The sequence below is a fragment of the Mus caroli genome, unplaced genomic scaffold (assembly GCF_978045245.1).
Source record: "Mus caroli unplaced genomic scaffold, Mus_caroli_1 scaffold_14, whole genome shotgun sequence".
Classification (NCBI taxonomy): Eukaryota; Metazoa; Chordata; class Mammalia; order Rodentia; family Muridae; genus Mus; species Mus caroli.
In genome coordinates, this window is record NW_028227269.1 from 79533457 (window position 1) to 79550666 (window position 17210).

The window sequence follows — 17210 nt, forward strand, 5'->3', positions numbered from 1 at the left end:
GAGAATTATCTCTGGCAGCCGCTGTGGAACTTGGGTGTCACCCGTAAGGAGATTTTTTTTTCTTTTTGAAATAAATGAATACCCCCAACTCCTCTTCCCGCAGGTCGCAGCTCACTCTGTGGGCGGCACCTGGTGGCTCCCCAGGTTGCCCTTGATGTTGCGGCCTCTGGGAAACATGTCTCAAGGACTTTGGGTCATTTGGAGCTATTTTCCCTGCCTGCTCCACGGAGCTGTTGCGACAACTCAAGCCTAAGAACTAACACAGTGTGTAAGGCTTCTTTACTATCCAGGTGACCATTCAGGAGGAACTGAGGCTGCTGGAGCGCGCGGAGGTTCCCAGCGAGGACTTGCTAAGAAAGTTACTCTTTATCCCAGCCTCTGCTGGAGCCCACTCTGGCCGGGAAGCCAGTGTAGCTCCTGGGGGGGTGGGGGTGGGGGGGAGGGTGGGGGTGGGGGGGAAGGTGAGGGTGGGGGTGGGGGTGGGGGGGAGGGTGGGGTGCTGACCACGAACCGCCCCTCTCATCTCTTTCCCATTGGCTTCCACCTGCCGGAGGGTCGGCTGCTACAGGCCTCTCAACCCGTCAGTCAGCCTCTCCGGGCCCCGCCCCTCCCCTCCCGGGGTTTATAACGGGAATTCCCATGGCCCGGGCTCCCGCATCCAACCTGCTGTCGCCGCGGCCACGCCGAGCGCAGCAGGCGCCACGCGCAGAGCACACGCTCGCACTCCAGTTCCGGGCCTCCGCCGTTCATGACCGTGACCCCCGGACGCAGGCTCCTTCAGCCCCTGCCGCTGGCTCTTCGGCCATTCCCAGCTGCCGCAAGGGTCCCCACCTCCCCAAGTGCTTTGAAGCTAGCCTGAGCCCCCCTACCCGCTGCCCGCTCGTGGCTGCCCGGCTCGGCTGGCACCATGCTGCCCGCGCGCGTCCGTCTGCTCACGCCCCACTTGCTGCTCGTGTTGGTGCAGCTGTCCCCGAACGGCGGCCACCGCACCACCGGCCCCAGGGTAAGTGCGTCTCCCAGCTGCGCGGGCCCACCTGCGCTTGGCCGCTCATCTACAGGAGGGGGAAGGGAGGTGTCAGACCTTGTCCTCGACTCTACCGTCTAGTCCTTTGCAGGCCTCTTGGAGAAGTTGCTGAAATAAAATTTCATTGCCCCCCTCCTTCCCCGCCTTTTCTTGTAGCACTGACTCCCCACGACCTGTCATCGGTGGGTTTTCTTTCTAACTTCTCCTGAGGCTTTTCTCCTGGGCCTCTTAGGTCGGTGGGATCTCGGCCTTGGCTGGAGCAGAGTTTCCCTATGTTGTCGCTGCACCAGTCCCTCGCGCTGGCTTTCTTGGCAGGCAGAGGGTGTATGTGTGTGTGTGTGTGTGTGTGTGTGTGTGTGTAGAAGGGGCGGGAGGGTGCACTCTGCCTAGAGAGTTTTAGGTTACCCGCGAGCCACACAAGGACCTTGTGTTGTTGTTGTTTTAAAAAGCAATCGCTGCTCGTAAAACCCACAGCAGATAATTTTAATGCCCCCCCTCCTGCTGGCCTGGCCCTGGAGGAGTGGCAGGGGTAGGGAGCCGTGGAGAAGTTCGGAAGAGCTTCTCCCCTGGGTTGGATCGGTTGAACCTTGATCTGATTGGAGTTTCTGAACTACACGAAATGTGCCAATTCTGTGCACAGGACGGGTTGTTCAGGGCATTGTAAAAAAAAAAAAAAAAAAACGGGAACCAGCAGCACCGTGTTCATTTCTGGTCTAGATTATTGTTCTCCCTGCTCCCTCCTAATGGTCTAATAAAGAATTTCACTGCCTTAAAAATGTATTTGTTAAACCACCTAGTGGTTCCTTTGGCAACACGTAAGGGAGGCAGTCTCTGGGCAAGGATCAGGGTCAGGAAGATCAGAAGCCGGACCTCTGGGTAGCAGCTTGGCCGCTCCCATCCTGCGAGAATCTCTCTGGGAAAATAGCAAGGACTTGACTTCTGAGCAAATGAAGTTGGCTTCTCCACCAAATTGTGCTTTCTTTCCTGGATATCCTCTGGCCCCATTTCCTGGATGGCTAGCCCCATTACCACCTGTTCCCATAGCAGCTTCTTTATTCCTGGCCTTTGCTACCCGGGAATCATCTTTATAGCTGCAGTGTATGGAGGAAAAGCTTTGCAAAACCTGACTTAACTTAATGGTTACCCAGATGCTGAGCTGCTCACATCCGAGCCCACCTATCACTGGGAGATCAGATTTGCAGCCACTTAGGAAAGAAAAGTGTTTGTCCCCGTGTCGGGCCGGCCCGTGCTTTTATGGCCCAGATGTGCAACAGCAGCGGTTAAAGGCGGCAGATTAGATCCAGGGTGTGTCATAAATCCTCGACAGCATTCCCAAAGCTGAGGCAAGTTGGGGCTCCAGGAGTGGTTTTATGGATGCAGATGAGGATGCCTTTTAAATGAAGCTGATGGTTTGATATGAGGACTCGAAGCTCTTAAATTCTGAGGTCAGGCAAGAGAGAGCCACGGTGTTCCCTCCAATAATTAGGAACAGTCAAGACAAAGATGCAGACCAGAGCACCCCGACTGCAATCTGGATGCCCGCCCACAGGAGGGTCGAAAGGAGAGAGGCCCTCCGACAAATGGTGGGGGCATTGCTTGCTGCCGGGCGTGTCTAACATCCCAAGCCATATGGCTTTCCTTCCTTACCTCCTAGAACTGGAGAAAGAAGCTTTTAGGAGAAAGCTCGGACTTTAGGGGAAACAGATTCTTAAGTTTCTGACAACTTCTTCTGTTTATTAATTTGACAAAAAAGTGGTGGAAGATAAGCAGTACCTGTAAATAGGCTTGCGTATATCCTAGCTTGCTCTCTGTCTCTGTCTGTCTGTCTGTCTGTCTGTCTCTCTCACACACACACACACACATGCACTAAAGAAACACTGCTCTTTTTAAAAAGATTTACTATTTTTAGTTATGTGTGTGTATATATATGTATATATATACATATATATAACTATAACTATATATATGTATATATGTATATCTGTAGATGACTATGGGGGTGTGAATGTAGGTCCCCTCAGAGGCTAGAAGCGTCAGATCCTCTGGAATTGGGGGTTGCTAGCTGCCTCATATGGGTTCACAGACCTGAACTTGGGTCCTATGAGAGAGTATCAAGTGCTTCTAACTACTGAGACATCTTTCCTGCCAGAAAGCAGCTCTCTTATGCATGTGGTTATCTGGTTGCATTTATTTATGACCATTTGGGCTTGGCCTTTTATACAATCTCTTATGAACAAGAAAGGCAGCTTTTTAAGGCCAATTTTGGAGGTAGGGAAGTGAAATGTTGGGGCTGACTGTCTTGTTTGAATCCCACATAGTGTGTGTATGTGTGTATCTATGTATCTCTATCTCTCTATCTCTCTATCTCTCTATCTATCTATCTATCTATCTATCTATCTATCTATCTATCTATCTATCTATCTATCTATCTATACCTGGGTGGTTTGCATGGGTTACATTGTGTGCTTCCAGTTAAAGAGAAAGGCGACTCCATGAAACAATTCTAAACCCCAATGCACCAGGAGAGGCTGCAGAGCAATCTTTCTTATCCATGTTGGTAAAGAATTATGCTTGGATTTTAACCCTGTCTCAAAAGATACCAGCTTTCTTCTGTGGCTTCTTGGTGGCCCCAGAAATGTGGCTCTGGTCAAGAGCCACAGAGTCATAGGAAGAGCAGAAACATCTGGTTTGTTGCAGAATTCCCTTTGGGCACCCGAGGTCTCCTCTCTTAATCTTTTGAGTGACAGAAGCTTAAGGATTGCCATCTTTTCCAGCTGGCTTTCTAGGAAACCGAGAACATGCCCTTTCGCTTTAACTATCTGACTCACTAATTGAGCTCCCTTGGGGCCTAGACCCCAATCCTTGCCCCCTTTCTGCTTCCTGCCTCCCTTCATAAAATTTCTGACATTTGTTTGACTCTGGAAACCACCAGCTATCAAATATCAGATTGGAGGTTGCTCTATAGGAAGCACCTGATGCTCCGAGGTCTAAGCATCCACTTAGCTGTCTGGGAAGCTGGTCAGCATTCTTCAGATTATGTAGCAGGCGGCCATTTCTTTCATCCTGCAAAACTTACTGAAAAGTGTTTCAGGGGAGAAAGGGCGAGAGGGAGAGGCGGATGAAGTCTGAGTGATGCATAGGCCAAGTGAACAGTCTTTGTTTAATCGTCTATCTGCCCTTGAGGGTAGGGATGGGATGAAGGCTGGGACTGAACCCATCTTGTCTATCCATGTATCCCCAGAGCTCAGTATGGGTCCAGGCACCTGGTAGAGATTTACTCTGTCAGTGTTTGTAGAATGAAAGCTAGAAAGAGTACAGATAACGAATGTTTAATGGTCTCTAAGCAACACTGGTTGGTGTTTGAGTAAGACCAGAAGCTGGAAACATTTAAGAAATATGAGAGAGGCTATACAGTAGTGGTGCACACCTTTAATCCCAGTACTCCAGAGGCAGGTAGGTGGATCTCTATGAGTTCGAGGCCAGCCTGGTCTACAGAGTGAGTGCTGGGACAGCCAGGGCCACACAGAGAAACCTGTCTCCAAAAACAAACCAAACCAAATAAAATCAATGTGAGGAATAGGAGAATATGGGAAAGCCAAGGATGTGAGTCAGAAAGTGAGTTCATAATTAAGTGTATTCTTTGCTCCCCCACCCTTTATCAAGGTCTCACTATGTAATCCTGGATGGCCTGGAATTTGCAATATAGAACAGGCTGGCCTTGAACTCGCAGAGATCTGCCTACCTCTGCCTCCAGAGCACTGAGATGGCCGCGTGCCTGGCAATCTCTCTTTGTTCTCTTCTTACCTCAACTCCAGCTCCAACATCGCTCTCCTGGCAGTTGTCAACTTTTGAGTCCTTCTGCAGTGAGCATCCCCAGCCACTGTGATCCATCCCTTCCTGCCAGGACAATTCATGCCTGATCCCGTCTTAGAAGTGAGGAATCTTACAAGCTCCTTGGAGCAGATGAGGAATCTGACTCAATCCGTGTGCTGGTCAGACTGTAAAACATTTGGCAGGTACAGATATGCATTTGGTGATGTATGGTGATATCTGGTCTGGACCCCCTCATCCAACTGTCATTTGAAGTGACTGGCTTACAAGCTGGGCTGAGTGAGGACAGAAGAGGCTGAGTGAACATCTTAGATGGGGAATTGGCTTTGCCTCTACCCGAAACCTCCATTTCTAACTCCTGTTTGTCAAAAGGAAAACAGCTTCTGGGCCCTTTCTTCCCATCAGACCGTCCTACCTCGGTGTCAGCACTAGGCTCTTTACTCTACTTAGATATTCTTCCTGTTGTGCAACCCTTCTTCTTTTCACGAAGGAAAGTTCACCTGAGATGCTGCTCAAGGGCTAAGATGAGAGCTCGATTTAAACATTTTGGTAGAGCTGGTATGTGACACTTAATGAAACCAAACGAAGGAGGTTGGGGGAAGTAACCCTCCTCTAAGAAGTGCGAGGCGAGGCACCATGGCCAATTTGCTATCACCTTGTTTCTAAAGTTGAGGAGTTACATTTAGTGCAGCCTAGCAATTCTACTCCTAGGCACATGTGCCTCGGAGAAGCTCAGGCCGCCAAGGATGCAACTGTGTGCCACTGTGATGTTTTTTCCACAAGCTTGGAAGGAGCCCAGCTGCCCATTAGTGGGAGGACAGACGAACAAACTGGGAGGAATTCACACTGTGAAAAAGTCTACTTGCGCCAAACATAGGCACAATAGCCCTATGTGAGATGTTGGGAGATGGCTCAGTAGGTATAGTGCTTGCTATGCAAATATGAGGACTTGAGTTCAAATCCCCAGAACCCACTTTAAGTCAGGGTTGGCACTATATATCTGTAATTCCAGTATTTCTATAGTCATGGAAGAATCCCTAGAAGCTCTTGAGCCAGCTACATGAGGCATTTGTAGTGACAAAACAACAAAGAGACCCTGTCTCCCCCAGAAAGGAGGTGGGAGATGAGGATTGACAATTGAAGCTGACCTCTGACCTCAACATGGGCCTCTGTACTAACACTCATGGACACACATGTTGTGGATTTGGTCTAATGCTTATATTATGTTAATTGAGTCCCCCACATTGCATGAGAATCCACATGTGAGAATCTGCATATAAGATACTCGAGGGTCCCTGCCCCTAGCTGGTTCTGATTGATAAATAAAGTTGCTGGTGGCCAATGGCTGGGCAGGAGACAGAGGTGCGACTTGAGGATTCATGGACAAGGGGACTGAGAGAGGAAGGAGGATGGAGAACTGCCATGGTGGGAAGGTAGAAAGACCAGGCCTGAGAAGTGTAGGACAGAGAGTCCGCCACCATGTAAGAGTCAGGGATCGTGGCCCAGGAAGGCTGCAGGCCTGGGTCCAGGGTGGCCAGGATGGAATATAGCTTTTAGTAAGTAATAATTCAGGAATATCGGAGGGGAGAGTGTGTTAGCTGCGTGAAGGTTTGTAGTGGCCCACCCATGGAGCTACTTAAGGCATATTAAATATAAGGTTGTGTGTGTGTGTGTGTGTGTATGTGTCTTTCATTTGAGAACTCAGAGCATTGGAGTGGGCAGCAAGGAATTCATGTCGCTGGCAGGGTGATTTGAGCAGGATTAATCACCTGCTACAACACACACATGCACACATTTACACATGTCACCCACATGCACATATATATATTGGGCATGTCTGTACACACAAAGGTGAAAGTTGATGACTCTCAGCAAAGCAATATTCAAGAAAAGAAACATACTAAAGGAGGCAGGGTGACATCTTTTATCTGTATCTATAATAAAACTGGCTAAATCAGAAAATCAAAGTAACTAGGATGCTGGCTTGGAATGAGTCATAGGGTGGAATGGTTAGATTGGTGGGGAAATCATATGGTCAACTTCAGTACATTTAGCGAGAATAAGAGGGGGGTGGCTCCAATCTTTTTGTCCATTATTAAAGTTATAATAGCTGATTAAGTAAAAAAATAAAGCCCTGCACAAATCAAAGTATGTCATAAACTAAGAACTATGATTAATTCAGTTCTTTGCACCTGAGGCCAAATATGAGTTCCCAGGGCCAGGGGCTCCTTCCTTCCTTCTGTTTCTCTCTCTTTTTCCAGATGTGTCCTTATCTAATGTATCCCACTAGGAAAGGAGTATTATCATTGATTCAGTTCTTAGGTCCAGGCACAAATGTGGATAGCAGTTGGCCTAGCCAAGGATAATTTTGTGTAGGTAAAAGAATTTCTTTAAAGCTTAATTTTATTTTTTAGTAAGGTATAAACTTATAGAAGATGTCATGCTGCTTCGTTTGGTATGTAAGTTAGGATGGATCCTAACCACAAGCATATATGTTCTTAGTTCCTCGAGTATAGCTGTATCCTAGCTGGTGTGACTCCTGAGCAGCCTCTGTGCGATGGAAGCCGGAGAACTGTTTCTCTTTTGACTGGGGCCTTGGGTCCCACATCCTCCCTTCTCTCCACGTTCCAGGGGCTCGGGTGGGTGTAGAGCCCTGCGCACAGCAGGTACAGGGTGGCCTTTCTCTCCAGACCACATAGAGATTTATTGTTCAGGCGGCCAAGTTCTGGCATGGCTGCCAGTGGTGAGGCTTGTCAGTGTGGAAGGGCCCCTCCTTCTGTGTTTGTCACTGAGCTTTTTGGAAGAGGACAAGGGTTGAGTTGCTGAGGAGAAATCGATCGGAGCTGCCGTGAAGCCTGCCAAACAGGGTTAGCATTGTGCACGGTACGTGCTCTGCACAGCTGTGAGTCACCCGGGGGATGAGAGAATTGGGTCTCCAGGAGCGCTTCCAGCCATTCCCACGAAGACCCACAGGTCATTCTAGCAATGAATTGGCTTTTCCTTTGCTCTGACATCATTCCAAACTCAATTGCTAGATCACAAAATAATCTTCCCTGTGGCCACTGCCTTAGCTTATTAGAGGTCTGGAGCCGTGTGGAATTTTTAATATTTCTTTGGTTGGTTTCTGCTTTCCTTTCGCAGGGCCAGTGTGGGGCAGCCTCCACTCTGCAGGGAAGGCAGCTCTGGTTCCAGTGGAGATTTCCCCAGTTAATCAGGCTATACATCAGGTGACTCAGAACCCGACAGATACCTTATGCCTCTGAGCAACCTGGCCTCCTATAAATAACCAGTCTGCATGTGAAAGATGTGGAAGGCAGGGAGTGGTGGTGGTGGTGGTGGTGGTGGTGGTGATGGTGATAGAAGCACATGCTTTTAAACTCCAACACTCAAACAGCAGAGGCAGGCAGATCACTAAGTTTGAGGTCAGCCTGGTCTACAGAGTGAGTGCCAAGACAGCCAGGGCTACACAGAAACCCTGTTTGGGGGTGGAGTAAGAGGAAAAAGAAAAGAAAAGAAAAGAAAAGAAAAGAAAAGGAAAGAAAAGGAAAGAGAGGAGAGGAGAGGGGAGGAGAGAAAAGAAAAGGAAAGAGAGGAGAGGAGAGGGGAGGAGAGGAGAGGGAAAGGAAAGGAAAGGAAAGGAAAGGAAAGGAAAGGAAAGGAAAGGAAAGGAAAGGAAAGGAAAGGAAAGGGAAAGAAAAACCAAATCAAGCCAAACAACCAAATAAAATTCTACAAGGTTGATCTTACTGGCAGTGAGAAACATAGGGTTTGTGTGTGTGTGTGTGTGCGCGCGCACACACACACGTGAAAGCAGAGACCAGAAGACAGCCTTGGGTTTGTCTTTTGTGTTTGAGACCGGGGTCCTTCACTAGTCTGGAACTTGCTGAGTAGATCTGGCTGGTTAACCAGGGGTCTTCTAGTCTCTGCCTCCTGGTTGATGGGGTCCATCACCATACAAGCTTTATTTTACAACGTGGGCTCCGAGGATCGAATTCAGATCCTGGCTTGCTCAGGAATTGAACAGCGCTGCCTAACCCTGGGAGAATGGGTATTTTTAGACTGGATAAGCATCTCTCCAGGACAGAGCCTAGGGTTCAAAAGAATTGCTGGAGCTTTCTTGAATCCTTAGGGCAGGGGGCAGGGGCAATAAAAGTAGGAAGTGAGTGAATGAGGTGCTGAGCATTCTGAAAAGACAGAACCACCCACTGCTCAAAAGCAGGGACAGGTGCTGCCCAGTAGAACTTTCTGCAGGGCTCTGATATTAACCACATCTACAGTAGCTGCTACACACTTGAAATGTTGTTAACACACCCGAGGGACCAAATGGCTTTTGATTAACAAATAATAATCACACATAGCGAATTTCATTGTTACATTTTCATCCATGTATATAATGTATGGAGATCATATTCACACCACATACCCTTCTCTTGCCCTGCCCCCACTCCTGCTGACCTCATTCCTTTCCCCCACCTCCCATAGCCACGCCCTCCCCTTCCCTTCTCTTCTTTCTCCACCCATTAAGTTTAATTCAGTTACTGGTTTACAGGAGTTGTTTACTGGAGGATAGGTGATGGCCATTTACAGGAACCTGGACACTTTACCAGTGGCTACACCCAGAAGAAAATGTCTCATCCTCTTTCAGTAGCCGTTAAGAGCTACACGATCCCCAGGGAAGTGTAGGACTTTGCCATTCTTCTCCCGTTCCATGGTAGAAAGTTTCTGGACCCAGTCTTGTGTGGGTCTCAGCAACTGCTGAGATTCAGAGGGTGCAGCAGCGGTGTGACTCCCAGATCCACCGCCCTGGACGGCATCCTCTGACTCCCACATTCTTCCTGCCCCCCTTTCCTCAGTGTTTCATGAGCCCTGGAGGTGCTGTTTGTTTTTGAGGCAGTGTCTCTTGTAGCCCAAGCTTTTCATGAATGCCCTTTGTAGCTAAGCCTAGCAATGAGCTCTTATGCACCTTTGCCCCAAGGGCTGGGATTGCAGGCATATCCGACTATGCTTGGCTCAAGAATCCGTTTTCTTGTCCTTTTCGGCTTCTGGAAGCCACTCACAGTCTTTGGTTCCTGGTTCCTTCTTCAAGGTCATCAGTGATGGTCACGTGCTTCTTACTGGGCCATCTTGCTGATCTGCTGCCTCCTGGCGTTTAAGGAAGGGCCTTGTGATAGTATCAGGTCCCGTTGTATGACACAGACTAATTTCAGGGCCACCCAGTTAGCAACCTTAATTTTTTTTTTTTTTTTTTTTTTTGCCACATAACAAGGTTGTATCAGTATTAGAATATGGGCATCTTGGATGGGGCTTGGTTCTGGCTGGTTTTGTGTGTCAACTTGACACAGGCTGGAGTTATCACAGAGGAAGGAGCCTTTCTTGAGGCAATGCCTCCATGAGATCCAGCTATAAGGCATTTTCTTAATTAGTGATCAAAGGGGGAGGGTCCAGCCCCTTGTGGGTGGTGCTATCCCTGGGCTGGCAGTCTTGGGTTTTATAAGAAAGCAAGCTGAGCAAGCCAGGGAAAGCAATCCAGTAAGCAGCACCCCTCCATAGCCTCTGCATCAGCTCCTGCCTCCAAGTTCCTACCCTGTGTGAGTTCCTGTCCTTCTTTTGGTGATGAACAGCAACATGGAAGTGTAAGCAGAATAAATCCTTTCCTCCCCAACTTGCTTCTTGGTCATGATGTTTTGTGCAGGAATACAAACTCTAAGTCAGGCTTGTTCTGCCTGCTACACTCATTAAGGGTCTAGTACAGCTCCTGGCCCATGGAAAGCACACAGTAAATGAGGTTGTTTTTGTGGCCTGTGTCTGCAGTCTCTTTTCAAGTAGGAGTCCCTCATGGTAAAGCTGCTTAATTTTTTTTTATGGACTCCACCTTGCCCAAGAGCAGGTGCTTAGTGAATGTTTATTAAATAATGGAATTTTCAATAAATGTGGATGGTTTCTTTTTATATAAAGATATATTGGACAATAAAAAACAAGTAAAACGCAAACCAGAATATATGAGTAAAAAGAAGAAAGTCGGTTCATATAGGAGAAATTGCTGGAAATAGTGTTATCATGGGGACGCTCAATATATGCCGTGCATTTTGAGCAACCATTAAAACAGTTTTATGTACCATAACATCTTTCAATCTCACGGTAAAATAATACAAATTCAAATAGGCATGGGCGTGTGACCCCAGGCCACTTCTCTGGAGCCTTCCCTAAATGCTGCAGAGTCTGTATGTGTTGTCTCAGAAGGCTATCCTCAGGAGAGTCCAAACCTGTGGTCTCTCTTCCCAGCACAGCTGCTGGCTACCTCCCTCTGGCTTGCCAGAGCTCCTCCCCGCCTCCCCGATGCAGCAGCAGTTTCCGTGTCCCTCGTGGGCCTTGTGGCAAGTCCCAGGCGAGGCTGATTCATGGTTAACCTGCAGATTCAGTCTCCATCATGGTTGGCCATGTCAGTCAGGTCTGCTTTCTAAGGGGAGGAACTATTAGCACCAGGCCTCCTGCTTGTTTTTTTGGGTAGGCTTTGAACCCACTCTGCTTTAAAGGAGCATTTCCAATGAACCTCAGCAGGACACAGCTATAAAAATTATTTATTGCCACTGGTGGGAATATAAATTAGTGCAATCACTTTGTAGAATTACAGTTGAAGTTGCACACACTTCTCGACCTTGCAGGTTTTTTTTCCTGTTACATGCCCTAGAAAAATGCCCTTAAGTTGTATGGAGAGACGCGTTCAAGGATGTTCATAATAGCATCTGGTGATGGCCTAACATTGGAAAGTAACTAAATGACTGTCAACAAAAGATTAGGAAAATAATTTATGGTATATCCAAATATTGGACTATTACATAGCACCAAACATGACTATTTAATGATTACATTAATTAATTCCATTATTAAACAAGAGAGCGTACAAAGGTACATTGAAGAAGAATACATAGTACAGGCTACTCGTTATAGGAAGGTTGTTAAGGTTAAAGGCATGTGAAAAGCACACATTGTGTAGGGGTATACATAGATGTGAAAATATATGAGAAAATTAAGGATAATTATAATGTAAAGGTTATTTTAATGGCTCCCTAGGGTGAGAGGGTAAGGCAGGAGAGGGATACATTGGTGGGACATAGACTTGCAAGGAGTTGGCAGTGTTTTTTGTTTGTTTGTAACTGGGTGAAAAGCACATGGGTTTCAAAGTTTCCTTTTGCATAGGTTCAATAATACATAAGAAAGTTCACAAAAGATTACAGTGCATTAGAGCAATAACAAGAAAGTTTGTTTTGATCTTTAAAAAAATAGCTTCGAAATATTTTTTTTGTCTGTGTATATGCGTGTGCGTGGGTGCGTGCGTGCATGTGTGTATGTGCGGAGTGCATGCATTCGTGCATGTGTGTGTGTGTGTGCAGGTGTGTGCACATGTGGAGGTCAGAAGGCAGCCTTGGGTGCTGGTTTTTCCTTCTCTCCTTGAGACAGGGTCTCTTATTGATCACCACTGTGTACATCTCATCTTGTTGTAGGTGCACTGGGATTCCGGAGTCAGCAACCTTGGCTGCCTTTTACATAGATCCTAGGAATCCAAACTCAGGCTTTCACACATACACAGCAAGTAAGCCATCTCCCCAACTCCACAAATGAACAGCTGAAAGGGCTGCTACGTGGTGGGGAGCACGTCTCTCTTCTTCTCAGAAGGAATGTACATCTAAATATAAGATTCTTCAGTCAAGAAAACCTTAAAGCATACATAAAGAGGGGAGTGGAATGGGCTCCCATGGAATCCCATCCAGCAACGCTATGACCAGCTCAGGGCCAATCTCCCTCCCACCATCATGTTCCTAGTCCCCTCTTCAGATTATGTTGAAGTAAATTTGACATTGCATTTTATCCTCAGAAATATTTTCACTGACGTGATCACCTAGGCAACGGGTCAGCTCTACAATGCTCTGTTGCTAGGCTGGGTGAGATGAACTCACATCCAAGTTACAATATTATTTCCAGTGAGATTGTTAGGATGTAAGCCCACAGGAAGGCATACCTATATAGGATTGTTGGGGGGATGTAAGCCCACTTGTATACCTTTAAAAGATTAGGATACATTAACAAAATCGAATCACAGAAGTATACATATCACAACCAAAGATTATCAACAGTTCATTAGTATAATCTAAACAATCAGCATTCAGCTCTCCACAATTATTTCAAAACATTTTTTTCCCCTGTTTGCTTGAATCGGGATCTGAATTAGAGCCACATGTGACCAGTGCCTCCATCTTCTAAACCGTCTTTGGTCTATGGGTTCCTGTGTGGCTCCTTCCTTCCTTTGTAACTTGTTTGTTGAGTTGCTGAGTTTTCCACCTCAGGTTTATGGCTCGAATTCCCACTGTGTTCGGTATTTGTTTGTTTTATTATTTTTGATCTTTAGAGTCAGAGTCATGCTATGTAGCCCTGGCCCTGCTGTGTACAACAGTCTGCACTCCAGTTGGCTGTGATCCTCCTGCCTCTGCATCCACGGTGCTGGGATTACAGATGTGAGCCACCACACCCAGTTTCCCGTTGAGTTTTAAATGCGCCCCTTTTTTCTTTTTTATTACTTGTAAAATGGGCGATCTGTAGGTTTAAGCAGATAGTGACAGGTTGGCTAGGTGTTTGGGGAGTTGGTGCGCACTTCCATCAGGAGGCATCTAATGCCTGTGCCACCCCTGTGCCACCCCTATGCCATCCACCATCACTGATAGACCTACATTTAGTGTCCTTTAAAGATATTGGACCTGGCTGTACAGAAATGGGTGTCTGGTTTTGTGTATTGCGTGTATTGCTGATGACACCTTGGCATGGTCGTGGAGGGGCAGGGGGACATGGTGCTGTTGCTCTCTTCTTAGTGCTTTAGATGGGCGGGCTGTACGTGACCACAAACCTGCAAGCTGTGCCCCAAGGTTGGCTGTGGAAAGGAAGCCTCCTGATTTCCCGGGGAAGCGGAGGGATCGCGAGGAAGTGAGTTGTTGTATTCTCCGCTGTGAGTGGGGAGGACTCCAAGGTCTAACTAGATCAGCTTGTGGGACCTTGGGTTGGTTTGTGGGAATTTATGCTCCAAGGAACAGACCACTGTTTTTTGAGCTGGCTAAGACAGAAAAGGTGATTTGACAGCTGAGCTGACAGAAGGCACTGAGGTGTGATGGGCTGAACTGTGTCTTCTGCAAATCCACCGAAACCTAATCCCCCAGTGTCAGAATGTGCATATTTGGAAATAGGGCCTTTTAACTTAATTTTTAGTTTCAATTTGCATAGTTTGATATTAAATTATAGTTAGAAACCTGACATATTACCATAATAATATGAAGAATATTTATATAATAATATTTTTATGTATCAGTGAAAATGAATCTGAATAAAATTTTAAAAATGACAGAGAAACTTAGCCAAGTTAATTATAATAAAATAAAGTCTTTAAAAAGGTACTTAAGGTAAACTGAGGCTGTTTAACCAGACCCTCCTCTAATCTGACTGGATTTGCTGGGGCTATAACTCAATTGATGGAGTAGTATTTGTCTAGCTGCAATTGGATCCTTAGGAGTGAGGGTCCATGCTTATAATCCTAGTACTCACATGAAAGATCTGAGATAACTTGGCAGCACTGAGTTCAAGGCCAGCCTGAGATACACAAGGAAGAGGAGGAGGAGGAAGAGGAGGAAGGAGAGGAGGAGGAGGAAGAGGAGGAGGGAGGAGGAAGAGGAGGAGGGAGGAGGAGGAAGAGGAGGAGGGGGGAGGAGGAGGAGGAGGGAGGAGAGGAGGAAGAGGAGGAGGGGAGGAGGGAGGAGAGGAGGAAGAGGAGGAGGGGGAGAAGATGACACATGGACACTAGGGCCACAAAAACCCTACAAAGGGGCAGCCAGTGAGCAGCTATCTGTAAGCAAAGGAGATTAGAGTCTGGAAGCCAACCTTGATCTTGGACTTCCAGCATCCGCCGCTGAGGGGAAATAGTTTTCTGTTGTTAAAGCCACCCCAGCTCTGGCCTTTTGTTCTGGCAGCCTTAGCTGACTAGCACAGTGCTTTAAGGTTTGTTTAGTCCAGTGGTTCCAGAGTGACATCGAATACTCCGGAGCCTTTCTCTCTCCCTTCCCTGCCTTCTGTGGAGTCTGTTTAATCCCTAGTCCAGCATTTCTCATGGCTGCTAGTCATGGTGAGGGGGTGGAAAGGGATGCAGGAGCCACAAGCGCAGTGTGTAGTTAGGTCTCTGCATATACAGTGTAGAGCTCTGTGGGCAGGGAGGGTGGGGAGAAGTGTATTGGGCATTGGTGATGAGAGCCAGCAAAAGGGCTATTCTCAAAGTGCAGCCAGTTCCTTCACTAATTAAATGACCTCCAAGGTTAGTCCCAGTGTAGACATTTCAAGAGCCAATAGAAAAAAAGAAACGTACAAAGACCCTGAACACTTTCAGAGTGCAATAGGTGGGCCATGCGAAGATCATCCCAGAAGTCCTGCAGCAGTGAAGTCATGATCACGAAAGTCCATAGTTGGAGAAGCCTCACTGATAGTTTCTCTTGTTGGCACGAGGCGAAGCACCACCCTGAACACTCTCGGCTAGTTAGGGGCAGAACTCAGGACTGATACCCTTGCCCCCACACCCCCTTGCTCTGTCCACAACTCTTTCTTTCCAAGATGCTCTGGAACAGTTAGAAAGTCAATGCGTTCCAGCTAAGGGGAGGAAATAGCTTGAATTTTTATGGGAGATTGTGTTTCTGGGTTGCCTTTGGCGAGTTCAGCAGTTTCCAGTGGAGGGGGTGGGTGGGTGGGTGGGGGGGACATGTGGCCCAAACCTCAGGACCCATGGAATCTTCACCATGGGTCTCTGCCACCTGGCACCTTTCAACCCTCTTACCTCCCTCAGAGGGGAGAGTTGCTGGTTTCTCTGCAAACACTGGAGGGTTCAGTTAGGAGCACCTAGGGCAAGAGGCCAGCAACACAATTTGAATAAAGTATAAGTGGATCTTGGTGTCGGTCTCATAGAGCTTGTTTATAGCCAGGAGGTGGGTGTAGACACAGTCCAGCCTGATCTAGGATGACAACACAGCAGGAGCTGTGCTTGGGATTTGGCATCTCGGCTTCATGAGAGGCCTTTAAAAAAATCGCCGTCCTTGTTGAGGCTGGGAATGGAAACCCTTGTTTTCTTGTGGAGGGTTTGGAAGTCTCTGGACTCCCTTCTGGGGGCTCTTTCTACCTCTCAGGCAGTGACTTCAGAAAACCCTAATGTCAGGGACTGGACAGACAGCATGCATTATTGTCAGGCTTCTTGTCCCCTGTCTGCTTCTGAGGACCACACACACCTCAGTAGTGTGATGTTACATGTTCTCCGCCATCACGGTAGACACTTAGAAAAGGACGGGGCTGTGAACCCCACCCACCCGTGGCTGATTCGAGGCAGCTCTTCTTTCCTTAAATCTGCACTGGCACAGAGAAGGAAATGAAGTTCTTCTCCCACGGCTGTGCTTCAGGGCATCCCGAGCCTCGGCTCTTGGCTTGGCTGCCTGCTTTCCAGCCCCTCGGAAGGCAGTGGAACAGAGTGTGTTGAGGCTGAAGTGATCTGAGGTCCATTAGGTCACAGCTATGCTGCTTTTCGGTGTATGCTTTTGGGTAGAGGGATGGAGCTCTAACTCCACCCTCCTTATCTGGAAGTGGAAGATATTACTGCACTGGGTCATTGTGGACTCAAATGGAGCCACGACTGGGTGCTCAGGAAGGGTTATTTATTCAGAAAAATGATGGATGAAGCCAAACCACGAGTGATTTTTTTTTTTTTTTTTTTTTTTTGGTTTTTCAAGACAGGGTTTATCTGTGTAGCCCTGGCTGTCCTGGAACTCACTCTGTAGACCAGGCTGGCCTCGAACTCAGAAATCCGCCTGCCTCTGCCTCCCGAGTGCTGCAATTAAAGGCGTGCGCCACCGCGCCCGGCCCACGAGTGATTTTTATGAAAATTCCTTTTAACATTTTATCTTCTTTTGATCATAGATGATCTACCTCTGTCCCTCAGAGATAGGTCATCTGTGGTTCTATTATCTTTGCTTAAAACAAATTCACCGTGTGTGTGTGTGTGTGTGTGTGTGTGTGTGTGTGCGTGCGTGTGTATGCATGTGTTTGTGTATGGGTGTGCATGTAGGTGTGGAGCTCACAGGTCGCTATCCCAGGATCTTCTTCAATTTTTTTTTTTGAGAGATTCTCTCACTAAAAGAGAGGCTTACTGAATGGCTAAACTGGCTGGACAGCAGTCTCTGGAGATCCTTCAGTCACTAGAGGCCTGCGCCATCACACCTAACTTTTTTTTTTTTTTTTTTTTGATGTAAAAGCATGAGGTAGTTTAATGATGGAGCTCCGGGCCGAC

At 47.4% G+C, this 17210-nt stretch overlaps 1 protein-coding gene across 2 annotated transcripts in view; it reads left to right on the forward strand.

The window, feature by feature from the left end:
• The first annotated feature begins 641 nt into the window (after positions 1 to 641).
• The window catches only part of Smoc1 (SPARC related modular calcium binding 1), a 159416-nt gene continuing 142847 nt past the window's right edge, over positions 642 to 17210 (forward strand). For both annotated transcript variants that reach the window (XM_021179100.3, XM_021179101.2), the window contains exon 1: positions 642 to 1003. In XM_021179100.3, the coding sequence (XP_021034759.1) occupies positions 908 to 1003 (96 nt within the window). In that variant the 5' untranslated portion in view covers positions 642 to 907. The remainder of the gene's footprint in view (positions 1004 to 17210) is intronic.